Genomic DNA, 26,960 nt, shown 5'->3' with positions numbered 1-26,960 from the left:
AAAGGTCATGGCCACAGTGAAAGGTCAGGGCCACATCGAAAGGTCAGGCCACATTTCTTAGCGTCTTGCCCACTCACTCATCCGGTCTGAACTGGGCTCCGCTCTCTCAGACGGGCCCAGCGTGCCCGGAAGTGCGGGAATCTCACGCGGTTCGGCCACCCGCACCGAGAATGTTCCCTTCTCTCAGCATTCTGGGGTTTTTATCGGACGCCAAATCTCTTCATAGAAACCAAACATCTGGATCAATTTTAAATGAGAGCGAGTCCCCAGATGAAAGCGGAAGGGAGAAGGGGGACCGGCAAATGTCAGAATGCAAAGGGGTCCCCCGATCTGGGTCGAAAGGCCCGGACTTCAGCCAGCTCTCCTGGGCACCCAGCCTCCAGCTGCCCTCTCAGCCCGGGAGGACGCGTGAGCACGTGGCCCTCACAGGCCTGCTTCTCCCAGGCTGCGTGGACCACTGCACGGCCAGCAGGCTCCCCCCCATCTTTAGTCAAAGCAGCTGGGAAGACGGGCAGAGGTGCCCGCAGAGGTGCCCGCAGAGGTGCCCGCAGAGGTGCCCGCAGAGGTCTTTAACCAGCCAGCTGCCTGGATGCCAGGGGGTCCTGGCCTGGAGAGAGCTTCAAGCCTCGTAAACGTTATTAAGTATTTTATTCAAGAATGAGATCAATAAACTGTCCGTTCCTTGGGTGGTCCCAGAGTAGCAAGCACCCCACTTTCCAGAGGCTGGCAGACAGCTCAGTATCTTGGGGAAACTGCACCCTCAGCGGCAGAGTGTAACAGCCCTGTCCCCAGACCCTGAGCCAAGGGGGGTCCGGTCCTCCCTGCCCCAGGCCCAACTGCCACCGAAGCTGCCACGCTCATCTTCCCGGGGCAGACTGTTCCCCTGCTCAAGAACACGCCATAGCTTAGCTCTGGCCCACTATCTAGAGCAGGCTGTGGGCCAAATCCACCCCGCCCGCTTCTGCCAGTGGAGATCCCGAGCCCGTCTCAGCATCCCTCTCCGCGTCGGTTACGGCTGCTTGCGAGCTACGAGGGCAGAGCTGAGGAGTCGCTACAGAGCCTAAGACGTTTCCTGTCTGGCTCTTTGGAGAAAAGGATGGGTCACTTGCTGAGCCCTCCGGCCTGCCCTGACGCTCCAGGGACGGTCTCAGTGTGTGCACCCACATTCAAGGACCTCCGGGGGACACGAGGAAGAGGAGACAGAGGGCGTGGTGCCTGGCTCCCAGCCTGCAGCCCCTGACTTGCGGCCCTGCCTAGGGAAGCAAAGCCTGGGGGGGCGCAGCCAGCGGGGCCCTCGAGACCCAGGCCTCCGGGCGCCGTGCGGCCGACCTCACCAAATCCACTGTGAGCTCATGCCCGGGCTGTAGAACACGCAGGTTTAAACTGAAGATACTGTTTCATTCTGAGGTTGCGTGATTTTCTTTCTTCTAATAGCAATCAGAAATCTGTAACTCGCTCCCACGGACACTTTCCTGAGCCCTGGTACCCTTTGCATCTGTCTGCTCTGGCTTCAAAGGAACTGTGTCCCCAGCTGCTCGCCACCCCGCCACCCCTGGGACGGGACACCTACACAGAGCTCCCCTCCCCGGCCCTCCTCACCACGGCTTCCTCAAGAACGAGCCAGTTTTGCTGGGGAGCTAATCCTGAACTAGTTGAATTCTGCTTCCCCCGGCTTGTGAGCTCCCCAGACCCATCTGCGGTGGGTCGCAGCTGGTGCTTTGTGAGGGAAGGGGTGTCTGGACACCTGTGGAAAGAGCCCCCACCCCCACCCAATCCCCATTGCGCCCTGGTGCACTCCCGGCTGGATTCCTTCTCAGCATGTTCACCCACACCCAACACATTGGTGCTCACTGTTCCTCACCTGTCCCTTCCCACCGGAGGACGGTGAGCCCTGTGACAGCGGGACACGCCTGGGTGGTGTGTGCTGGACCCCAGATGCGCTGCAAGCACCCCAGCTGCACTGGGCGACTTGTTACTCAGAACATGTCCTTACTCCAGGAGAACCTCGCACCAAGTAGGGTACAGTGCGCTGCATGGAGGACCCCAAAAAAGATATTTCCATGTCCTCATTTGAAAAAGGGGTCTTTGCAGACGTAATTAAGGGTCTGGAGAGGACGCCCGTCTGCACTGTGTGGGAGGGCTCTACAGCCAACGGCAGGTCCTCGCAGGAGACAAACAGGAGGGACACAGGGGAGAGGAGGGTCACGTGATGACGGAGGCAGTCTGGACCGATGCTGCTGAAAGCTGAGGATGCTTGGAGCTCCCCGAAGTGGAGGAGGGTTCTCCGCTGAGCCTTCAGAGGGAGGGGGGCCCTGCGGACACCTCAATGTCACACTTCCGCACCCCAGAACTGGGAGAGGATCATTCCTGTCGTGTTCAGCCACCCAGTTTGGGGTAATTTGTAAAAGTAGCCACAAGACACTAACACAGAGGGGGTGGGCATCCGTGACACCTGGATGCCGGGTGTGGTGAAACAGACCCTGGCGTGGGGCAGAGAGTCTGCGAGGAGAGACAGATAATAATTAAGTAGAAAGAAAAGTGTATATAATTACAGCTTGTGCAGGGCCGAGGAAACAGGTTGGCAGGCAGGATGGAGAGCAAATGGGGTGGGGCAGCGGGGAAGAAGGCAGGGCCTCTCTGAGGGGTCCGCACTTCCATGGAGGTCTGAGGCGGGGGGTGGAGTTCAGGTCTGCACCTGGTCGTCTCCTGGGCCCTGCCCTTGGCTCTGCTTCTCCCTTAGGGAGAACCTTCTAATCGGCTGCCCTGGCCAGCAGGGACCTTCCCATGTACCCACACAGACCTACTCACCCCCTTTTAGCACTGAATCGCCCTCCACCTAAACATCAGTAGGTAATTATTATTATCATCATCGCCTTCCTTTTCTGAGTCCTGCTCTTGCTCCGCACGGTGCAGACGCTTTATCTGTGTCATCGGTTTATCACAACAGTCTCCGAGACACGCCCGGCACACACTGTCCACGGGACTCGGGACCCTGGCCCAGGGCTGGTGTCACTCTGTGCTGCCTGTGGCCCTCTCGTCCCTTTCTGCCCATAACAACATCATCTACTGGTACATGGCCTTTCATGGCGTTACCAGGTGCTCTTGTAGGTGTCATTTTACGGCAAATATTCCCTGACCAGCCCCAGATGAAGGTGCCTCTCTTCAGTCTGGTCCCAGGGCACGGCTGGGTTGGGGGTGAGGAGAGCGTCCAGAACAGTGAACCACAGGGCAAATGCCCTATCAGATCACCAAGGCCAAGCTTCCCCTGGAGGCCACGCGGAGTCACAGCCGGGGATGTGGCCCCCAGCGGAGGCCATGCCCCCAGAGCAGAGAGCGGAGCCCACCTCCCCACGGTCCCAGGGGCTCACTGAACCTCTTCTGTCTCGTCTGAACTCTCTGAGGCTGTGGGGATGGGCTCAGGAAGGGGATGCTGGGCTCTGCCAGGCCCCTGGCCACAACCCGGGGCCCAGCAATTTATTAGCAGACAGGAGCCACTGTTATCACAGCCACAGCTTTGTCCAGAAACAATGTTGCCTTTCAAATTGTTTTCCGCCCCGGACTGTGGGTTTATAAACTGAACCTGGTGACTGGGAACAGAAGCCCCGGCTGCGAAGACTAAACGCCTTGTTCTAAGTGGGCCTGGCTTCGTGGTATCCTGATAAGATAAACACAGATAATGAACTGCTGGAGGGGCGGGCTTGTGTGTCTACGCCTCCCGTCTCCCCGTCTCCCCGTCTCCCCGTCTGCGTTTCCCCGCCCGGCCTGATGGTGGGGGCTGCTCTTCGGATCAAAGGGAGAAGAAAACAGCGTTTTCTGGATCTCTCTCCAGAAAGAAAGTTGGATATCATTATAAGACGCTCCCTTTGTCTCTCTGAAGAGCTCAGAAATATTCGGACTTGGTTACCTCTAAAATGGGGGCCAGTGTGAGAAGCGGGGCTGCCATTGTTGGCGCTGATGGGGTTCCTGTGGGGTTCCTTATAGTTGTCTCTTATTTGTGTGTTTACCAATTTCCACAATAAAAGCAAAATTAAAGGGGGGGGTTGCATGCCTGGCTGAGTAATCACTGAAGCTGGGTGACGGCCACATGTGGTTTATTGTATAGCATCCTCCTTCCTGTATGTTTGTGTAAAATGTTCCACGGTAGAAGAAGAGAAAGAAAAAAAGACTGGCTGGAAGACAATGGCTTAAAACCCCCTTTTCTCTCATTCATTCATTCATTCACCCATTCATTCAGTAAATATATTTGTGCCACATACTCTCCTAGGTGCTGGGACACAGTGTCGGACAGGACAGACGGGGACCCTGGCCCCCTGGAGCTGACATTATCCCCACGGTTCAAATATCCCGCCACTATAAACACTGGCTGGGCTTCCTCAACCGTGAAGGGCACCTCTGGGGTTCAGATTTGATGGGGTTTGGGGAAGGCCAGTTCGGGGCTGGCCTCCAGGGAATCTGTGTTACTCCCAGGAGTCCTGGAGTAGGAGGAGGGCGAGGAGCTCAGAAGTCCCCAGGTGTGCTGGGACCTGTTTATTCATGTCACTCACTAATAACAGCTGCCTCCTTGTCCCTGCCCTTTGGGGCTGAAAGGTATTCCCCGAGAGGGTCCAACCCCCCCTCGCCTTGAGGCCCCGATGGGGACACACAGCTGTTTTTAAAGGTCCCTGGTGGTTTCCATCCGCGTTGGGGGTGGAGGGTGATTTTACGTCTCAGCATCATAAAGTCACTTCTGCTGGTCTTTGCGCTCCTGGGTCCAGCAGTTTGAATGAAACTTAACACCGGGGGGTCATCTGACTGTGAATACACAGAACATCAAACTTCTAGATGGCGTTAGTGGTTTCTGAGGGTCTCCCAGTTACACCACCACAAAAGTGGAGGCTGGGGACCACCAGGGAAGGAGACACAGGAGTCAGGATGGCACAGTCCCTGTCCTCAGCTTCTCAGACCACAAAAGAAGAACCTACAGATAATCCCGAGTGAGCCAGCTGAGGGCAAGACGGGCCCCCGGGCGGCTGACGCATGTGGCCGAGGTCCCCCACAGAGCACCCCACAGTGCTCATCCAGATGTTTGGCACGATTCCGGCATTACCCACAATGCCTCCCAGGAGGTTCGAGTCCTGGAATTTCTCCTGGAGAGAGGGAGGCGGGGAAACCTGGCCAAGCTTCTGAAGTGCGGTTCTTCGGAGATTGAGAACAGCTGTTCCCTTCCCCGGGGGAGGGCGTGGAAGGGTTTTGAGAGGCGGCTAAGGAGGGAGGCCTCGGGCCAGCCACAGCTCTTTGGGGAAACTATAAGGTTTGCAGTTTTTGGAACTCAGACATTTCTCAGCGCTAACAGGTCACGAACCGCCTGGATGCGCCATCGGCACTTGATGGGTTCCCACGACTCTGTTCTTCCCAGTCTGAGTCCCAGGCACAGCCTCCCTGCTCCCGCTTTAACCAGCACCTGGCACAGTGCTTGGCATGTAGCAGGCCTTCGATGTGGCCCCTCAGGGGACACTGGGCAAGATCTGGAGACATTTTGGGTTGTCCTACTGTGGGAGGGGTGGCGAGGCCAGGGTGCTGCTAAAAGTCCTGCCATGCACAGGACGCCCCCCGACTAGAAAGCATCCAGCCCCAAATGCAATCCGGCCAGCTGCTGTGACCACTTGCGCACAAAAGCGGAAAGGGTGCCCAGGAGAGGAAGGGATGGCTCTCCGGGGATTTTAAGACTGGGGCCCAGCGGGGTCCCTGTGGGCTTGGGAGTCTGGGGTGAACACAGACCTACGGAGGCCGCTGACCCCAAGCCCGTCGCCGCACTGTCATCGGGCTCCGGGGCTGTGGGTTGTCCCGTCTTCCTCCCCCGGCCTCTGCCTCCGGCTCAGATCTGTTTCCCAGGCTTTTCCCCAATGTGTGGGGGGTTTCCATCGAGAGTGGATCCTTTCCAAACTGTACAGCAGCGAAAAGTCCCGCCTGTGGGGCTGAGGTTCCCGTGTGTCTGCGCGTCAGGAGGGAGGAGACACAACGTAAACCCTGCTTATCGACATCAGACCCGTCTGGACGCAGGTCCCAGCCTGCAGCGACCGGCAGCCAAGTCCTGTGACAGGCAGAGGGGACAGCCTTTCATCACAGCCGTTCTCTGGGGCAAAGGCAGGAGAACCATCGCACGGGAACGCATCACACGGGAACGCACGCGGGCAGAGACGGGAGAACCATCACACGGGAACGCATCACACGGGAACACACGCGGGCAGAGGAGGGAGAAGCATCACACGGGAACGCACGCAGGCAGAGACAGGAGAACCATCACACGGGAACACAAGCGGGCAGAGGAGCCTATGGATGGGCACCTTCGTGCCCAGGTAAAGGGAATGGCATCGGGGTCTTGGGGTGGGCTCTCAGGACACCTCGACCCCACGTTCTTGGCCTTGACAACAGCACACAGGGTAAGGTTTCCTGTTCCTACTTTTCTGATGAGCTAGAAGTGGTTTCTCTCAAGCCAAACTGAGCATCAGACCGATGCAGTCTTTTGTTTGTTTTTTCTTTCTTTCTTTATTGACTTTAGAGAGAGAGAAAGAGAGAGGCAGAGAGATAGAAACATTGATGAGAGAGAATATCAACTGGCTGCCTCCTGCATGCCCGCCACTGGGGATCGGGCCCACACCCTGGGCATGTGCCCTGACCGGGAGTCGAACCGGAGACCTCTTGGTGCAGGGGTCGATGCTCAGCCACTGAGCCACACCGGCCAGGCAGTCTCGAACTCCTTTCAGAAGTGTGACACTTGCCAACCCAGATGGACTCAGGGTGTTTACAGACCAAGGCTCTGAGTGAATGTGGGAAGGCTGAGCTGCCTTCTACCTCGTTTTTGGTTTTCATTGATAACATTTGTAAGAAGCAGAACCACAGTTCATAGTGTTCTAAGCTAAAAATAGAATTTGCTGGTTCACAAAGCTGAGGAGTCCAGGGACACTGGCTTCAGGCACAGCTTGATCCAGGGGCACAAATGGGACAGGCTTAGAAATTAACTCCTGTGCTTGGCGACCCCTACACAGAGGAACCCACTTGGTAGGAGTAAACACTATTATTTCTACTGGCGAATCCAGGCCACACACCAGACGCTGTTCCGAGCACCTGACACGCTAACTCATCAGCACGAGAGACACTGCCGTCACTCCCGACGTACAGATGAGCAAACCAAGGCAGAGATCCCGAGTCACTTGTTCAAGGCCACCCAGCTAGTCACTGGCAGAACCCCGACTTGGACCCAGGAAGTCTGGCTCCAGGGTCCATGCTCATAACCCTGCTGGGCTCTGTCTCCGGAGAATGACTCCCCAGTCCGTCAGACATTTAGGCTGAAGGAGCAAAGGAGGCAGCTACATTCATGGGTCCTAAGGAATACAGTAAAAAAAAAAAAAGGATGAGCAGTTTACAAAGCATTTTGCTTCCACACGACCTCCAAGGGGTCCAGCGAGGCGCAAATGTGATGTAACTTCTGCACGCAAGGACACTCTCTGTGAAGGAACGATGGACACAGCCATGAAGGACCCCCTTGCACTTTAGGGTGCCACGGCAGCTCCCCCAGGGAACCCTGCTCCCCCACTCTCAACCTGTGGGGTTCAGCCGAGGCTCCATCCTGAGCTCCGGGAAGCGTGTTGCAATCCTACTCTGGACAATGGGTGTAATTCCAACCCTCGAGTCACAGTCAGTGGTTCAGTATGTTCTATAGGTTTGTCCAGGCAGACCCCAAGGGAGCGACGGAGAAGAGATGGCCTACTTCTGTTGGACTTGAACCTGGGAGGACATGGAGCAGGAGCTGTCACCAGGAAGCCGGACACTGTGCCACCAAGGAGAACCTGAGAATCCAGCCAACACTGAGGACAGCAGAGCTGAGAGAGAGGACAATAAGCAGAGGCATGACGATATCATTTGTGCCCCTGGATCAAGCTGTGCCTGAAGCCAGTGTCCCTGGACTCCTCAGCTTTGTGAACCAGCAAATTCTATTTTTAGCTTAGAACACTATGAACTGTGGTTCTGCTTCTTACAAATGTTATCAATGAAAACCAAAAAACATCTCATGAAAACAGCTGCCAAGGTGCACTATACTCATTAAAAACAGAGAGAGGAGAAGGTTGGTCCCTTTCTCCATGCCTTTATTTCAAAGGAGGTGAAACTTTAGGCCAAGACAGGAAATGCGGTTGACTTTATAAACACCATACTGAGCAGCACAGCTGATTATCTGTGAATGTCACTGGCAAATTCATGGAATGTGTTCCCCTGTGAGTCGCTCATCGAACCGCACCGACTCTCATTCCCAGTTACAGTGTACCCTCCCAACCTTTTATTTATTTATTTTTTCTTTATTGATTTTAGAGAAAGAGAGAGGGAGAGAGAAAAAGAAACATCGATGAGAGAGAACATCGATTGGCCACCCCCCATGCCCCTCACTGGGGATCTGGCTCACAAACTGGGCACACGCCCTGACCAGGAATCGAACCGGGACCTCCCAGTGCATGAGCAGATGCTCAACCACTGAGCCACACCGGCCGGGCCCCTCCCAACCTTTTATGGGCTCTGGGTGAGAGACTAGCAAAGAGTGGACGGGTCTGCCCTTCTCCTCTGCCCGAAGGTCAGCGTAAAGGGGGTGACGGGGGGCTACCTAGCCTCGTGGCAAAGGCTGGGCCATGCGCCATCCCCAGCTCAGTCCTCAGAGCAGAAAGCTTCCGCCTGGGCCAGTTACGTCTCCACACGTTCCTGGCCGAGCCCATCCAAGCAGGGAACGCGCGGGCCCTGCGCCCTCCCAGGGACTCCATTCTCCATCTGTTTCTCTCCGGGTTCGCAGTCCCCCGCTCACCCTCCCAGTCTCCCGTGGCCCTCGACGCCGCTTCCGGCCGTGTGCCATCCCTGGGAAGTGTGCTGTGTGAGGGGCCAGCGGGCCCCAGGTGCTGCCTGCCAACACCCTGGGTCTCACATGTGGGGCGTCCCTGTTTGTTTTCCCGCTGACTGAATTACTCACGCCTCATTTGTCCACTTCCCTGAAACAACGTTTTTCTGGATGCATTTAGAAATCCGAATCTCTGCGGTTTGTCTGGGCTGGTTTCTATTTGCAGAGAAGGAGGGTTCGCTTGCCGAGAGCAGGGCACGGCGAGGTGTGGAGAAGTCACGATACCCTGGGGGCCCTGTCACGTGCACCCCCTCCAGCCCCTCCAGGAACCGAGCTCCTCGTGGGATGCCCCCCCCCCCCGCCCCCCAGAAGCTCCCGTGGCACCCGGGGCAGGAGAGCGGGCCTTGCCAAAGCACCGGCGTTTTCAGCGCTTCTCAGTCCCCAGAGGACAGGAAACGCATTGCAGGCCTTGGGTAGAGGCGGAAGGAGGAGCTGCTGAGCCTGTTGGTAAACAGGCCCGGGGAAGACAGGCGCTTCAGCCTGTTCACTCTTGCCTGTCAGACAGAACTTAATACCACCCTGTTTCTGTTTTTCTTCTACCCGGGACCCAAGTTGGAGCTTGCTTGATTTCTGTTTACGGCGCGAGTCTCGGGGGGGTGGGAGGGAGCAGCCGTCTGGTCAGAGCGGAGGGAAGGGCTTACTTTCCCGGAAGAGTGCCCAGTGGACCAGTGCTCTCCTGAGAGGCCAGCCCAGGCCAGCCCAGCTGACCCCGAGCCCTGCAGGGGGACCCAGGTGTCAGCATGTTAAAGCCGCCCGGGTGAGGCCCACGTGCAGCCAAGGGTTCGCACCGCCGCCTGCACTACGCTACCCAATGCGACAGCCGCAAGCCCAGGAAATCCAGAGATGTGCCACCAGGGGAAGATGCACACTGGGTTTCCAAGGGTCCACACGAAAGAGAGCATAAAGCACATCGCCAACCATTGTTACGTTGATTATGGTTGAAAATGGGAGCCTGTCCTGAATGAACATGTGTGTGTGTGTGTATTTTATATATGTGTATGTGTATAGTATATGTGTGTGTGTGTGTATATGTATGTATATGTATGGTATATGTGTGTGTATGTGTGTATATGTGTGTGTAATGTGTGTATATATATTTTATGTATGTATATATAGTATATATGTGTGTATGTGTCTGTGTATATGTGTTTATGTATGTATATATAGTATATATAGTATATATGTATGTGTATATATATATATATATATATATATGTAGGTGTGCTATGAGGTAGATCAGAAATCGATAAAGAATTTCTCAAGGAACAGAAAAAAGATAGAAGAAAACCTTGCATGTCTTCAAGCACCTCTTAAGACGTCACTTCCATTTATAAGGATCACACATCCCCAGCCACCTCCCCTGGCACACCCACACCCACACCCACACCCACACCCACACCCACACCCACACCCACACCCACACCCACACCCACACCGACACGCATGCTTGTTCTCAGTCTCTGTGAGAGGCACTAACATCGACCGAGCTGTAGATATAAAAAGAGTCGGGGTCCAGTCTTTGGCATCTCCGATATCTAATCAGACTGCATCTACTGTGTCAGATACCCAAACCAGACAAAGACATCACAAGAAAATAAAACTAAAGACCAAGACCTCCTATGAATACAGATGCAAAATTTCTCAACCAAGTTTTAGCAAACCCAATCCAGCATCATAAAAGAAAGATTATAAATCATGGTCAAGTGGGATTTAACCCTGGAATGCAAGGCTGGTTTAACATCTGAAAATCAATGTGATATTCCATACCAATACAGTGGTTCTCAACCTTCCTAGTGCCATGACCCTTTAATACTGTTCATGTTGTGGTGACCTCCCAACCATAAAATCATTTTTGTTGCTACTTCATAACTGTAATTTTGCTGCTGTTATGTCTTAGGAGACCCCCGTGAAAGGGTCATTCGACCCACAGGTTGAGAACCACTGCAATAGAACACAAGACAAAAAACACATCATCGTCTTAATAGATGCAGGGAAAGCATTTGACAAAATCCAACACCCATTCATGATGAACACCTTCAAGAAGGAGAGACAGAAGAAAACGACCTGATACAAAAAGTATCTGTGAAAAGCCCACAGCTGACCTCATGATGGTGGGAGACTGGAAACTCTCCCCCTAAGATCATGAAACGGACAAGGAGGCCCACTCTCATCACTTCACATCGACGTTTTACTGCAGGATCCAGTCAGCCATTAGGTTAAAAAAAAAAAAAAAAAATGCATGAGGCATATAGACCGGAAAGGAAAAAGTAAAACCATATCTATTTGAAGATAATATGAACTTATACATAGAAAATCCCAAGGAATCCACATACAAAAATGATTAGAGCTAATAAATTAATTCAGCAAGGGTTCAGGATACAAGATAAATATACCCCCTACCCCAAATAAATTTTATTTCTATATACTAGTAATGAGCAACCTGAAAATGAAATGAAGAAAACAATTCTAGCCCTGGCTGGATTTGGTCAGTGGTTAGAGCATCAGCCAATGGACTGAAGGGCCGTGGGTTCAATTCCAGTCAAGGGCACATACCTAGGGTGCAGGTTCAATCCCTAGCCCAGGTTGGGGTCGCAACCAATTGATGTGTCTCTCTCACATCAATGTTTCTCTCCCTCCTTCCCTCCCTCCCTTCTACTCTTTCTAAAAATCAATGGAAAAATATCTTCAGGTGAGGATTAACAAAACAAAACAAAAAAGAAAACAATTCCATTTAAAAAAAAAACAAAAACAAATGAAACAAAAGTAAATGAAAAGACCCAGCAACTGGGAATACACACTGGAAACCACAGCATGGCTGAGGGGTGCATCTCTCCCCCAACTTAGGGAAGCCGTGGGCTTGGGGAACATATACCCCCTCCAGAAGGGACCACAGAAACGGGGCAGCGGCCCCCTCCTTCCTACTTTCCTCCTAGAACGTGGCTCTCAAGCTGTGGGTGTGTCCCTAGGGAGCCTGTTAAAATGCTGATTCGGGGCCTGGCCCGAGATCTGATCCGTGTCTGAAGGGCAGACCTGGACCCTGTGTGCTCCGGTGTTCCCGGCGCGGGCTTTCGTGCCCGGGGCGCAGGTAAAGCCCCCCTCTCCACCTTCTCCGTGGGCCCACCCCACGCAGTCCGTGAACTGTGCCAAGCCCACCGCCCGAGCAGCAGCTGGGAATGCTACCCCGTGTGTGGGGAGGACGGTGGGGGACAGGAGCTGGCAGAGAGCGCTGGGCACCCTGGTTCTGAGGGAGGAAGAAGGGACCTTCTGCGGACAGACAGCTCTGGGCCCACGGCTGTTCCCAGGGGCCACGTCGGTGACCACGGGTCCTGGGCGTGCAGGCGTGGCCTGGTGTCAGCGAACAGCATGGCTTTGGGCGAGGTGCCGTCCTTCTACTCCTTCTCCTGCAGAAGGAAACTAGGCTTCCTGAGGTCTCTCCGAGTGGAACGGGAGTCTTTCCACTTGGGGGCCACATGAGCCTTTGTACCCTTGCCCCGTGCGGCTCCCTTCCCTGGGCTGAGAGGATGGCACGCAGGCCCTCGGCCGCCCAGAGCAGGCCGGTGGGGCCCCAGCTCCCAACCTGCAGGCGGCAGGCATGAGGTAATGCGAGGGGGGGGCGGGCGGAGGCCACGCAGATGGGCCGGGGAGGGCCCCCCTCCGTCCTGGACAGAATTAAATCCTGACGACCTATCCGATGGAATTACCCCGGAGAAAGGAAATTTGTCTTTTAAGAACAAGCGAGAGGCTGATGACTGAAGTCCCAAAGAATTCTGTGGTCGAACCTTTTTTTTCTGTTGTTTGTTTTCTGGCACAATCTGTCCCTGTTTCTGAGCCGAGGGCCGCGCTCCCCGTGACAAAGGCCTCTTTCTTAGGGCGGTTTAATAGCTCCAGTGCGGGGACAGCGCTGATGCCCTGGGCCGGCGTCTGCACCAAGGAGCCAGCCACTGCGTCCCTCCAGTCAGATCCACAGTGAACAGAGAGACTGGGGGGCTGGGGAGAACACAAAACCTTCACCTCCTCCTAAAATACAATACGAAAGGGCGGGGGAAACAAAATGCATCGGGATGGAACAGAATGCGGATTAAAGACTGATGTTCAGCCCGGCCGGTGTGGCTCAGTGGCTGAGCATCGACCCCTGCACCGAGAGGTCACCGGTTCGATTCCCGGTCAGGACACATGCCCAGGCCGTGGGCCTGATCCCCAGTGGGGGGCATGCAGGAGGCAGCCAATCAGTGTTCTCGCTCATCGATGTTTCTCTCTAAAATCAATAAAGAAAAAAAAATTTTTTTTTTAAAGTGATGCTCAGGGCTTAGTGTCCACGGTGGGGGGAACTGAGAAAGCCCCGTGGGGGTGGGAGGAAGGTGGGAGACCCCATGTCTGAGTTTCAGCAGCTGCAGTAAGAGGACCACCCACTGGGAGCTCACGGCAGCAGAGACAGATCCTCAGGGTCCTGGAGGCCGGAAGCCCAAACTCAAGGCCTAAACGGGGCGGTGCTCCCGGGAGGGACCCTCCTTTCCTCCTGCTCCTGGGGCGGTGGGCAGCCCCCCGCTCTCAAGGCCTGTGGCTGCATCACTCCAACCTCCGCCTGTCATCGGGGCGGGAGGGGCCCCTGTGTGTCTGAGTGTCGTCACTCGGCACCCCCCTCCCGTGCGTGGGGCTTTTCCCCTCGTCTCATGAGGACGCCCATCGTGTGGAGCGAGGGCCGACCCTAATCCACTGTGACCTCATCTTAACTGATCACATCTGCCAACACCCTGCTGCCAAGTAAGGTCACACCCACAGGCACTGGGGGTTGGGACCTCGACGTGCCTTTCTGGGGGACGTAATGTGGCCACAACACCTTAGTTCTGAAAACCTGGGGCTCCTACTCAGCCAGCCGCTGCCTCTTATCCTGGAACCCACAGCACAGGAAGAGCCTTCCCTGGGAGTCCCTCCTGCCGGCGACCCGGCCCAGCCGTCCACCTGCTTCCCAGGAGGTGCGGGGTGGCAGCGGCCACCGATGGTCCCCGCCCGCCCCTCCCTCGGCATCTCGCGGCGGAGCGTGCTCGACAGTCCTCCACGTGAATGCGCGTCGCAGGGAGACTGGCCAGAGAGGCCGTCTTTCCCGGGGGGAGTGTGCCGTCCTTCCCGGGGGAGTGTGCCGTCCTTCCCGGGGGAGTGTGCCGTCCTTCCCGGGGCAGTGTGACGTCCTTCCCGGGGCAGTGTGACGTCCTTCCCGGGGGAGTGTGACGTCCTTCCCGGGGCAGTGTGTCGTCCTTCCCGGGGGAGTGTGACGTCCTTCCCGGGGCAGTGTGACGTCCTTCCCGGGGGAGTGTGACGTCCTTCCCTTTCCCCACGTGCCCAGTGAGCCCGGCAGACAAGAAGCAGGTCGGACCCTCCCGGCTGAGCTGACCCCGTTTCCTACGCCACTCCGGGGGCGTTCTCGAGCCTCTCTGGTCACAGCAGCACGGGAGACTTGGGGGGCAGGAGAGGGCATTGGTTAAAGGCACGGGCTCCAGGGCCAGGCTGCCTGGGTTCGAATCCTGCCTCCGCCCCTCAGCGCTGTGTGCCTCTGGGTGTGTTCCCTCTGTAAAGGAGGGTGCCCATTTCCCCCTCGTGGGGGCGCTGAGGATCAGCAAACACACGAGTCCGGGAGCCCAGGGTCTGCGCGGGGAGCACGGAGAGCAGGCTGGTCCCAGGATGGGCCGGGGCTGCTCGAGGCGGGGTGGGTGAGAGCTGGCGGGGGTGGCCGACTCGCCAGCTGCTGCGTCAGACAGGCCTCGGTTACGCGCCACGTGCCGTACGCAGGGCCTCAGAGACAGTCCCCAGGCCCCACACCCTCGTCTCCACACGGGGGTGGCCGCGGACAGAGTGAAGCGTGCAGACAGCTCAGGATGACAGCTGTCCCTGCTCACCCCCCTGGGAGCGCCCGGTGCCTCTGTCAGCTCCCCAGGCAAAATGCCGTGACAAGAAGCCCGCTGCCCACGGCCAGGCCTGGAGCTCCCCCGGGGGACCTGGGCTCCCTCAGCGATCGCTCCGGAAAACACAAACGCTTTCTGCCACGAGTTGCTTGTCACAGCTGAGCGGAGGGTGGACCGGGCAGCGACCGGGGCGGAGAGCACACGTCATCTCCAGCGCCTGGGAGAGCCACAGAGAAATCCCCCTGCTGGTCTCGGGGAGCCGTGGGGCTCTGCGCCTCCCCAGGCCGGCTTCGGGCTAAACAGAGTGCGCGTTGTGTAGAGATCCGCCTGTGCCAAGATGCCCAGCCCAGTCGCCAGGGACTTGGGTGGGGGTGGCAGGGCCAGTGTGGCGGGAGGGGTGTGCAGCATAAACGGCCCCTTGTGCAGCTGACGGGAAAAGCGGGTGCTCGGCAGACAGAGGGCTGCCCGGTGCCTCCCTCCTCGTTCTGAGAGTGTGACCGTGTGGTCACCTTGGAGGGGCCTGGACCCGAGTCCAGGTATTGAGGGGGAACAGGAGGAAGGCAGCTCAGGGAGCCATCTGGGGGGTTCCAGGCCATCAGCACCCCTGAGGCAGAGCACAGCCTGGTCCTGGGTTTGCACGGAGAACAGAAGAGGCAGCCAGGCTCTGTGCCAGGCGAGGGAAGAGGACGCGAAGAGGGCGCACCGCACGGTGCCGGGGAGGACGTTCACCAAGCAGACCCGGAGCAGGGGGTGCACTCAGACAGGGCAGCAACGGCAGCCGGGGCGGGGGGGGGGGGGTCAGGGGGAAATCGAGGGAAGGACGCTAAGGCGCGTGGAGCCCAAGACCCAGGCGAGCAGAAGCGAAGGTGGTCCAGCCACACAGGCTGCACCTGGGCCCCCCGCCGGCACGCGGGGTCCACGCAGGCTGTGGAAGCCACTCTGAACATCCGTCGGCTGGGAGAGCCTGTCCCGGAACCCAGGCGGCTCAGATGGGCTGGGCTGCTCTCGCAGCGTCGGTCAGGAGCGGGCCAGTAAGCAAACACCACCACACGGTGCACGGCCTCCCTATCCCCCAGGCGCTGTCCCAGGGCTTTGCCTACAGAACTGTTCATTCTCGGGACAACTGTTCAGATACTATTATTTGTCCCATTTTGCAGGTTAGAAAACGGAAGCACAGGAGAGAAAACAAGAAAAGCGGCAGAGGCAGGATCTGATCCCAGGTGGTCTAGCTCCAGAAGTCACACCTCAACCCCACACCCACAAATGGGTCTGCAACGAAGGCCGCTCGGTGGGAAGCAAGACCCGAGTGCGGCCGGGCCTCTCATCTGGCGGCTCACCCGCCTGACCCAACGGTCCCCTCGCAGGCCGTGGAGCGTCCCGGCACAGAGCTGGGAGCACTCCGGGCTCTTCTCCTTGCTGGCCGTGGGGCTGTGGACAACGCGCCTCTCAGCACCTCAGTTTTCTAGCCTGCAGAATGGGGCTACTCACGGTCTCACCTCGGGTGATGAGTCAGAGAATGGAGGTGAAGGGCACAGGGGAGATGCACACAGCAAGCGCTCGAGCTGGGTGAGGTCACCTGTGGCGGGAGCACCTGTCATCACGTGGTTCCAGGGCCGAGAGGGGGGGAGAAGCCCCGCGGAAGGCTCTTGCTGGGACAACGTGTGGGGGGTGGACCTTTCCAGATTAAAACAAACTCCTGGCCTAATCCGATTCCTTTTATTCCGGCACATTAGGGCATTTATTAGAGCTGCCTTTCCCAAAGCGTTAACAGAGCTACCACACGACTCGGCAATCCGGCTCCGAGGTACGTGCCCGAGAGGCGGGAAAATGTGAGCGCTCCCGGAAGCCCTATTTATAACAGTGGAAATGCCCCAAATGCCCACCGTCGAACAACCGGATCTACAAACCATGGTCTGGCCACACACTGGGCTCAGTGACACCTCTGTGCACTGAACGGACAGATACGTCTATGGCTCGATGATCTGTGAGCTAAAACTGTCCGTGAGAAACGGCCTCATGGCCTGGCTTCGCCCGAGTGGCTGGCAGGCTTTGAGTCCTTTCTCTTTACGTCTAGGAATGATAGGTACATAAGTGACATTCTCCTTTTAAAAGTCATTACAAAAATAAGTGTGTTGCCCCCCTAAAATGGCATAAAAACCTTAATGATTTGGGGGTGTGGTGAAGTTCGGACTCTTAACACCTGTTTTCCTCTGCTGGTGGGGAGAATCAGAGCGGTAGGGGTAGCCCCCTGCCCTTCCACTGCCCACTCCCCATTACTTCTTCCTCCCGGTGCAGGGTCACAAAAAGCTACATCTCTGACGTGGGATGATGGTGGACGCTTGTCAGCGCTGAATTCTATGAAGGATGAAATATCAGGGTCAAAAGAGCTGGGAGGTGCAGATGCTACTCTTTTGAAAACACACAGAGCGTTTTTACGAATGTGCACACATATGTGCATGGCCCTGAAGTTCTGCAGGTGTGACTTCCACGCCAGCCGCGCACCGTCTCAGGCATCAACACCTCTCCCTTGCTTTCTGCACCTGCTTGGTCCTTTCCTGCACGCCACCCACCGAGCGATGATGCAGAACTACCACATGGGGGCGCTGCCCGCCAGCCACTGCCTGCCTGCCAGCACTGGCAGACTCCACCGCCTCTAAAGATTCAAGGTGAGGCTACCACTGTGTGGGAGGACTGGAGAGAACATTTTGAGAGGCGCTGCCTACAGCCTACTCTCCAATTACAAGCTAGGCAGTTGGAAGGGCTCAAGAGAAGGGCTTGTTTGCATACAATAAAATTGAGAACTCAACCTGCTACTGCAAATAAACAACAGCATAAGGATTTACGTCTAATTCCGCTGCAGTGATGGAAGAGCGGGAGGGGTGAGGGGGGAGGGGGCAAGGAGAGGGTGTGCTGTTCTGCAGAGAAAGGCCTGGGCATGGTTGGGTCCATGTGTGGAAGAACTTCCTCCCCTAGGCTCCTTCCTGACTTCACAAGCTGGGGTTGCACTTCTCAGGCTAAAGACTTCACCAGGGAGACCAGGCTGGGCTCTGGCTTCCCTGGGCGTGCGTCCTGCCCAGGACCCCGACTGGCTCATGCTGTCCAGCACCCAGACACAGCGTGTGGTGGGGATGGGCTGTGTGGACTGTCCGTGGCGCGCGGCAAGGTGTGCAGCCAGCCCCCTCTGCGACACGCAGCCTGCCCCAGGATACCTGCCGTCCCTGTCGGTCAGGGCGTGGCCATGGATGACACTTGGTGGAAGACTGAACAAGAACTGCATGGGGCCCGATGTTGAGGCATGAATAACCTTGCCCTCCTTGCTGGTGTGAATCCCGCCAGCCGCTGTGTTAAATGAGAGCTGAGGACGTGTTTCCTTCCTGGAAAACATGCTCTCTGGGGGGTAATGACACTTCAGAAAGGAGAACTGCTCAAGCAGCCAACTCCCCGGGGACACGCGCTGGGAAGAATTTCTTTGTAGTGAAACCAAAAGAAATTGCGAGGGCCTAGATCAAAACGAAGCAGGCTGTGTTTCCCTTGAGCTACGGGCTGCCCTTTGCTGGCTGAGATTCTTCATCCGTCAGGGGAGGCGGAACTGTGAGTGAATGCCCCCATGCAAGCCAACCAGTGAGGAAGGAGGTTGGCCAGGGTGGACGAGAATGCTGGAGAGGGCCCCAGAAAGGTGGTGCAGTAACAGCGTCTGAACACTAGATGGCAGCAGCCACACACACGCATGGTCTGCTGGGGCCTACACAGCACCTCCTGAGAGCATTTTCTCCTTACTTTTCTCTTTTCCTGTGAGTGTTTCCGATGCCCGTGGTGAGAGGAGAGAACCTCCTGCTTTCAGATGCATAATAAACGGACGGAAGTCACGCCCTGGCCGGTTTGGCTCCGCAGTGAGAGCATCAGTCCTGGACGGAAGTCTGGAGTTCGATTCCTGGTCAAGGGCGCGGACCTGGGTTGCAGGTCTGATCCCCGGTCCCCCCCCCCGCCCCGTCAAGGTCGTGTGGGAGGCAACCAGTCGACGTGTCTCTCTCACGTGGATGGTTCTCTCTCTCTCCCTCCCTCCCACTCTATCTAAAAATCAATGAAAAAATATCCTCAGGTGAGGATTAAAAGAAAACAGACGGAAGTCGTAAAAAACTGATCATTGCTGTCAGGGTGTGGGATGATGAATCAGGACTAAAACTACGGGCCGTGTCCACTGAACTGGGGGTCTCCACACCGTCTCTGTGAAGGGCCGGACAGTAACTTCAGCGTCAGCCTGCAACTCAGCCACCCAGGGAGCAAGGAGCTACCGACCACATGGATGTTATGGGTCCGGCTGCATTCCGACAGTTTCGTTTACAGTGACGGTGCTGGGCCGACGTTGGCCATGAGCAGGACCATCTGCCTGGCTCAGCTGGCTTGGTCCACGTGGACCCCAGGTGCCTGCTGGGTAACTCGTCTCTTTTCCCAGATCCACGAAAACCGTTCCCTCCCTCGCGGCCCCTTCCACAGCGCCACGAGATTACCTGCGTGTCCCAGACTGACGCCTGCACTAGAGTCCACCCTCTCCTCCCGCACAACAAAGCCAACAAAGCCAGCTGGTGCTGTCTGTGGCCCTGCATTTGAAACCTCTTCCTGCCATTGGTCCCTCTGCGTCCCCGCCTCCTCGCATCCCTCTGGTGGCGGCTACAACACACAGCTCTGCGCGGTCAATAAACATCGGTTCGAAGGCCAAGTTTCTTCACACGGTAGGTCTACCTCCTCCTCCCGATTCATTCCATGGGAGCCAGGTCAGCGTTTATTTCTTTTTAAAATATATTTCCTACTGATTTTTTTAGAGAGAGAGGAAGGGAGAAAGAGAAAGAAACACTGATGTGAGAGAAGCATCAATCGGCTGTCTCCTGCACGCCCTCCACTGGGGATCGGAGCTCACAACCCAACCACGTGCCCTGACCAGGAATCGAACAGGGACCTCCCAGTCCATGGGACAGCGCTCAATCCCCTGAGCCACCCCGGCCGGGCCAGGTTAGTGTCATTTCCCTGCGTCCGCACCAGCACAGGTGCCAACGCATCAGCCTTCCCTTCCACAGCACCGTGGGAACATCTATCCACCGGCCCTGACAACGCCTTGGGACCTCCCTGCTCACCGGATGACCTTCCCCGCCATCTCCGCCTAGCCGAGCTGACTGTCCCCACCCTCCGCATGACGTGCGCCCACTCTGTGAAGCGCCGAGGGGAGAACGTGCCCGTGGCCCCTGGTTTTAGACGATGTGGGCGGCAGCCCTCCCGCGGACCTGCCTGTGCTGCTCACGGTGCCTACGGGTTCTGCTGCCCACTAACAGCATTCTGCCTCGTGTCGTCGACTTTAGTTACGTGGCACTCGGGTCACAGACTGTGGTCTGCACGGTGGTGACGGGGTCTGGTCTGACCTCTGTGGTCAGTGCTCTAATCGACTTAGAAAACACGCACACGCGTGCTGAGCAAGAAGGTAAGGTTCCCAGCGGCGGGGCCGGGGTTCTCGGCACAACCTGCTGAGTCTTTAATCCGCTTTCTCTGTTGTATCGGAGTCAGAGGGGGGACGGCGCTCAGCCACCCCGACGGAGGTCCCGCCTGTTTTCCCTGCAGTTCTGACGATTCCTCCTCAGCTGTCTGAGGCCTGTGTTGTCAGGTGCCCGAGAACGCGGGGTCGCTGCAGGGTCCTCGCCTGTCCCCTCTCCTCGCACCGTGCTGACCTCTCTTCTTTCTATGTCTTCCCGCCTCCCAGTCTGCTTTGCCTGATGCTCAGCTTGGAACACCCTTTCTTGTGATCAGCACCCACCTGCTGTCCGTCTTCATTCCTTTCGTTTTAACCTCTCCAGGGAGAGGGGCGCCGCTTCTTGATCCCCCCAGAACTGGGATTTGAGAGAGCAAAACCTCTCTCCTAAAGGATGTGTCTAAGCATCTGATGACTTTGCTTCTGCACCCCTCCCCCAGCAGTCAGCCTCTCTTTCTTTCCCCCTCCCTTCCCCACCCCCTAGCCCCCCACTAACCCAGGTCTGTGGCTGGAGCTAAGGGCAGTCTTGATGGGTGGGGGGGGCCTGCTCGGCATCTTACCGTCAAGAGTAAGATCACAGGCGTTCGGAAAGGAATAGCCCACGTCACGAACTAAACACGGATTTTTGAGTGAGGCAAAGGCTGCAGGGTGGGGTCTGCCGAGGGACCGTCACAGGGAGCCCGCCCCTCCCACCAGGACGCGGCTCTGCCCCACAGGCCGTGCCCGGGGGTGGAGGGTGGTGGCGTGGATATCTCCCGGGACGCTGCCTGGCAGAGGCCGGCTGCCCCGTCCAGGCCCGGCCCGAGGGTCCCAGGGGGGTGTAACTCGGGGACATTCCGCTTGGTCCAGGGAAGGGCGGGGCTGGTTGGGAAGGCGTTTGCTCTGCTTGGTTCAGAAATATTGACAAGGATGGCAGAGAGTGTGGTGACAGAACAGAGGGACACGGGAGCTGACACCCTGATGTCGCGGGCGCTGCGGCCGCCAGACAGAAAGCCTGAGCATCTTGCTCCGGGCACAGACGTCACAGCGCGCGGCCCCACTCGGGGAGGCCTGGCCCGTGGATGCTCTGGGGTCAGCGCTCGGGGCTCCTCGCCTGGATGCTGCCCGACTCGCATTCCTAGCGGGAACCGACCCCGGGACTCTCTGGTCCGCAGGCCGACGCAGAAGCCGAGATCAAAATGGCTGTGCCCAGGCCAAGGAGCCCACCTCACGGCCCCGCGCCTGGTGCTAGAGAAACCACCTGCGGAGCACTGGGGACCAGCCCTTGCCGGGCGACATTCCCACATTCCAAAGGCCCCTCTGACTTCTCCACGGCCTCAGCTTAGGGGATGGCGCTGGCCGGGGGGGCAGGCAGGGCGCTGGCAGGCTGGCAGGCGGGATGAGCAGCTGAGGACAGAGCATTTCGACCCAGACCCCGCCGGCGCGCACGCTCGGGCTTCCGGGAGCAGACACGTCCCTTGGCACGCGGCACTAGCACTCGGTGATGGGCGGTGGCCACACTGACCACGCGGGGCTCACGCCAGCGGAGGGAGCCCCTGAAGCCAGGCGATGAGGCAGGAGGCCCCGCGCAGGTGCAGAGACCGGAAGGCGGGGGAAGGGGCTCCCTGAGAAATCAGTTCTTGATGCGCTGAAGGAGGTGGTGTCTTAGCAAAAGAAGTGGCGTTGAGACTGCCGCAGTCAGGAGGCAGAGGGACGAGCCGGAAGCAGACATCAGCCACCCGGGGCCCCGGGCCACCTCTTCGACCGGAATTATGTTTGTAGAGTGATGCGGATCCACGAGCCATTGGCTCCTCTGCCCTCACCACACCCAGTGGTCTCCACCCAACCGTCTCCACTCATTATCGTGGCCCCTTCGTCGCCCGAAGGCACTGGGGCGCCCCACCTAGGGACGGAAGGCTTGGTCCCGTTTGCCCTCAGCCTGGAGGCGGCAGTAGTCATGGTTTTGGGGCACAGGGGAGCCAGGTGGAGCTCATCTCCAGGATGACCCACGGATGAGTCCCCTTTAGGGCCCCAAGGTTGTTAGTGGCCTTAACGAGGCCCCATTTAATTCAAGGAGGGAGAAGAGGGGACGGATGTACAGAGCCTGGTGACTGTCTGGGGAGCTGAGGGAACATGAGGATGACAGGGGGTCTCCTGGTCGGCTGAGCGCAAGGGGGGATTGGCCCCGGGGGGGGGGGGGGCGGGACCTGCAGGAGCCCAGATGGAGAACTAAGCTCAACCGTGGAAACTCCTGAGATCCTATGGAACATCTCGCCAGAGACGTCCGGAAGGACACGTTCAGGAGAAACATCGAGGCTGCGGATCAGCTTGGGCTCCAGCAGCAAATACGTGGACTATAAAGTCACGGGAAGGAAGTCGGCTCCTCGAGGAGGGGGCGGTAGTGGGGAGAACGGATGCCCTGGAGACGGGTCTCTGGGCAGCACCCACGCTACGTGTTTGTCTTTAGTCTGGTGTGTGTGTCTGTGGGGGTGACACTGGTGGATGAGGCCATGCAGGCTTTGAGTGTACGAGTCTACGATGCATCATCTGTGTACGGCATGGCGTGTGCACCACCAAAAATCACATCTTCCCCCGCCAAGTATCTGACCCCGAGCCTCCTGTCTTGACACACTGAGAGAGTACGAGCGGTCGCCAGGAGCTCACCCACCTGGGAGAGCTGACGTGAACCTGCTTCTTGGGGAGCACGTCTCACAGGTGTGAGCGTCGCCTGCCCTCCTCCCCACCGTCGCCAGGCTTGGCCCTGTGCAGCTGGGCGCTGGTCTGGGTGACAGGCATCCCAGAGCCCCCCGGGGTGCGGGCCCTGCGCGGCTGGGCGCTGGTCTGGGTGACGGGCATCCCGGAGCCCCCCGGGGTGCGGGCCCTGCGCGGCTGGACGCTGGTCTGGGTGACGGGCATCCCGGAGCCCCCCGGGGTGCGGGCCCTGCGCGGCTGGACGCTGGTCTGGGTGACGGGCATCCCGGAGCCCCCCGGGGTGCGGGCCCTGCGCGGCTGGATGCTGGTCTGGGTGACGGGCATCCCAGAGCCCCCCAGGGTGCCAGGCCCTGTGCAGCTGGGCACTGGTCTGGGTGACAAGCCCCCCGGGGTGCCGGCCCTGCGCAGGTGGGTGCTGGTCTGGGTGACGAGCCCCCCGGAGCCCCCCGGGTGCCGGCCCTGCGCCAGGGCAGCGGCTTACCTGGCGCTCTCGAAGGTGGCGGACGCCGTCTTCTCCACAGCTCCAAATCCCACTCCCACGGCGAGGCCCTCTGAAACAGACACGAGAAGGGCGGGCGGGGTCAGGGGTCGCTGCAGGAACGCGCACGGCCCTCGCTGTGTCCGGTGAGGCTGGGTAGGCAGCCAGTGACAAACCCACAGGGTAGGAGCCTACGCCGGGGTCGGCAGCACCCAGCTCACCGCTCACGTTTCGTGGCCTGAGAGCCAAGGACACGTTTTACACGTTTAAGTAGCTGAAGGAAAAAAAAAAAAATCAAAGACTATTTCATGACACATAAAAATTGTATCATTTTAGTGTGCATCCATAAAGTTTTATTGGCACACGGCAGTTGACGGATTGTCTGTGGCTGGTCCTGCGCTCCATCAGCGGAAATGAGTAGTTGTGGCAGAGACGTACGGACCGGAAACCTGACATATTTACCACCTGGCCCTTCACAGAAACAGTTCGATGACCCCTGAGCTAAATGTGAAGGGTTTCATTTTTTTTTTAAATTTTTTTTGGTACGTGCCCCTAGCAGGAACCAAACCCTGGACTCTCTGGTTTGCAGGCCAACGCTCCAAACGATGAGTCAAACCGGCCAGGGCACATTATTATTATTATTATTATTTTTTATCATCCTTACCTGAGGACATTTTTGCATTTATCTTCAGACAGAGCAGGAGGGAGAGAGGGAGGAAGAGAGAGAGAGAGAGAAACATCGATGTGAGAGAGACACATCGACTGGTTGCCACCCCAAATCAGGCTGGGGACAAACTGCAACCGAGGCACGTGCCCTTAGCGGGAACCGAACCCGGGACTCTCTGGTCCGCGGGCCAACGCTCTAACCGCTGAGCCAAACCGGCCAGGGCTGTGCAGGGTTTTATTAGCTCATGATCAAGACATCTGCGGTCCATAGGGTGGCCCAATGCTGTCACTGCAGACATTGGACGAACCAGCCTCAGAGGGTCGAGAGGGTCACAGTCTACTCTGAGGTGGCCTGGCTGTAGTCCAGCTAGAAGCTTGGGGACGGACAGGAAGATTCTCCAAGTCCTGTCCAGTGAAGCTTGTGCGCTTCCCAAGTCCACCGACACGCTGTGATCAATACGGAAGGGAGGGAGGCTACAAGTAACTGACGGCGAGGTAAAGGCTCTGGGGGACAAAGGAACTGTCCCAGTGCCTGGGACCAGTAGGGTAGGACAGAATGTGAAGACAGTTCCCAACATCCAGGGGGAGTCAGCCTCCATCCAAACAGGAAACAGAATGACCGGCGTTGGTCCGGTTCAAGACCAAGGGCTTTGGGGACCAGGAGGAACCTTTGTTATGACGAAGGGGAGACCTACTGTGTGAGAAGGGCTTGTCTTCTTTCGGGGTTCACTGTCTCTTTGAACTAACTCCCTGTTTCTGTCCTTGCGCCCTGTTCCGAGTGGGCCAAGGACTCAGGAGTGTAGCAATGACTCCAGGAGGCACGGGGGACAACGGCCCCTTGGGCTTGACCTGTGTTAGGGTGTACGAGTTCACCTGCGACCTAATCCGGTTCACCCGCCGACCTGCTATGGCCTAACGTGTCCTGAGCTTCAATCTCCCTGCAGGGACTTTATGGGGTAACTGTGACCACCAGAGGCTACGGGTTGAGAATCTGAGATGCCGGTGCCCCACCCAGAATCTTCCTGTATTTCGCATAATAGGCAACCATGGAATTCAGAGCCCTGGGACTTCAGAGGTGGAGGAAACCCCAGAGAGAGTGAGGGTGAGTGGGCCAGACTCAGAAGCCGGGGGCTAAGGGCTCTTCCCAAACCGGACGGCCGCGTCGAGGCGCTGGGCAGGCTCCCCGCAGGCAGGACGCACGCCCCTCAAGACTCCTTCCAGAAGCTGTCGGTGGACGTGACCGGCCGGGTCAACACGGTCAGATCAATCGGACTTTTCAAAAGTGAGGCTTTACAATCGCTCCTTATTTTTAAAATTTTTTTTTTTTTTATCCTCACCCGAGGACATTTTTCCATTTTTTGTTCAGGTAGAGTGGGAGGGAGAGAGAGGAACAGAGAGAGAGAGAGAAACATCGATGTGAAGGGACACATCGAGTGGCTGCCACCTGCACAACCGACCAGGGCCGGGGACAAACTGCAACCGAGGTACGTGCCCTTAGCGGGAACCGAACCCAGGTCTCTCAGGACCGCAGGTGGATGCTCTAACCGTTGAGCCAAACAGGCCAGGGCTGTTCCTTATTTTTAAGGTTCCTGGTGGCGATGAAGTCTTCCTTCATCAAGTCTCTCCTCTCAGGACCAGGTTCCCAAGCTGGCCTTGTATTCAAGGTCTTAGCCTCTCTGCGGCCTGTCCCTTGAGAAATGGGGGGAGGGGGTGCTCTTTATGCCAGGCCCTGGGTCGGAGCGTTACCCATGAACCCAAGGTGAGAACTGTCACCTCCACTCCACAGCCCAGAGAGGAAAGGTGACGAGATGCTGAGAGCCCAGGTGGGCTGTGACTCCAGGGCCAGGCTCTGCGCTCTCCATGGCTGGTTCTTCTCTCCCTTCTCTTCCAGAGACGCCTCCGAGGGTGGAAGTCACGGCCCCAGGGAGGAGCTTGGACACCTGTGCAACGTTCCCGGTTTGTCCAATGTACCTGACAGGCTTCAGAGAGGGGTGGGCAAGAACATGCCCCGGGGAGGTGCCGGATGGCGGTGGGGACTGAATTTCAAGACGGGCTATGACGGGCACGTCGAAGGGTTTCGGACAATCTATCCAGCCGGGAGGAGGCAGCCTCGGAATCTCGGGAGCTGCCCAGGTGCACGGTTATGAGAACAGAGCCAGAGGACATGGGAGATGCCGCCAGCTGGCCACCTGCTACCTTCAGGGAGCCCAGTGCTTACAAACCTACTGTTCGCCAGCTTCTTTATTGATTTGAGAGAGAGAGGAAGGGAGAGAGAGATAGAAACATCGATGAGAGAGAACATCAATCAGCTGCCTCCTGCATGCCCCACACTGGGGATCAGGCCCACAACCTGGGCATGTGCCCTGACCGGGAATCGAACCGGCGACCTCTTGGCGCATGGGTCGGTCCTCAACCACTGAGCCTCACCGGCCGGGCTTGCTAGTTTCTTTTAGACCAACACAGTGGAGACCACAGCCCACTCCCAGGGCAAAGGTGGCCACTGGGAGAGGTGTCAGAGCCGGGGGCACTGCAGGGGTGGTTCCTGAGGAGGGACACACCCCTCCCCGCGAAAAAACCTGGGTGATTTTTCTCAGCGGTACACACCAGCTGTCTGCTCTTTCGTTAAAGATTCTGCTCTAATCCGTTTTCCATGTAAGCTGTAGCGCAGCCCGGAGCAGTAGGACCCACGATAAGCAGGAAGCCCAGCGCATGTGCGCTGAAAAGCTCACAGCAGCTCTGGGAGGCTGGGGGGCGGAGGGAGAAGGGGCTCACAGTGTGGAGGGCAGAGCCCGGCCCTGA

At 57.5% G+C, this 26,960-nt stretch overlaps 1 protein-coding gene across 3 annotated transcripts in view; it reads right to left on the bottom strand.

Moving 5' to 3' along the window:
- SLC39A11 (solute carrier family 39 member 11) overlaps positions 1–26,960 on the bottom strand; it is a 306,424-nt gene that overhangs the window by 23,099 nt on the left and 256,365 nt on the right. For all 3 annotated transcript variants that reach the window (XM_036269192.1, XM_036269193.1, XM_036269190.1), the window contains exon 7: positions 23,499–23,568. In XM_036269192.1, the coding sequence (XP_036125085.1) occupies positions 23,499–23,568 (70 nt within the window). The remainder of the gene's footprint in view (positions 1–23,498; positions 23,569–26,960) is intronic.

Source organism: Molossus molossus, unplaced genomic scaffold (assembly GCF_014108415.1).
Source record: "Molossus molossus isolate mMolMol1 unplaced genomic scaffold, mMolMol1.p scaffold_m16_p_19, whole genome shotgun sequence".
Taxonomy (NCBI): domain Eukaryota; kingdom Metazoa; phylum Chordata; class Mammalia; order Chiroptera; family Molossidae; genus Molossus; species Molossus molossus.
Note: the sequence above shows the minus strand (reverse complement) of the source record. Positions and strands in the feature narration are given on the sequence as shown.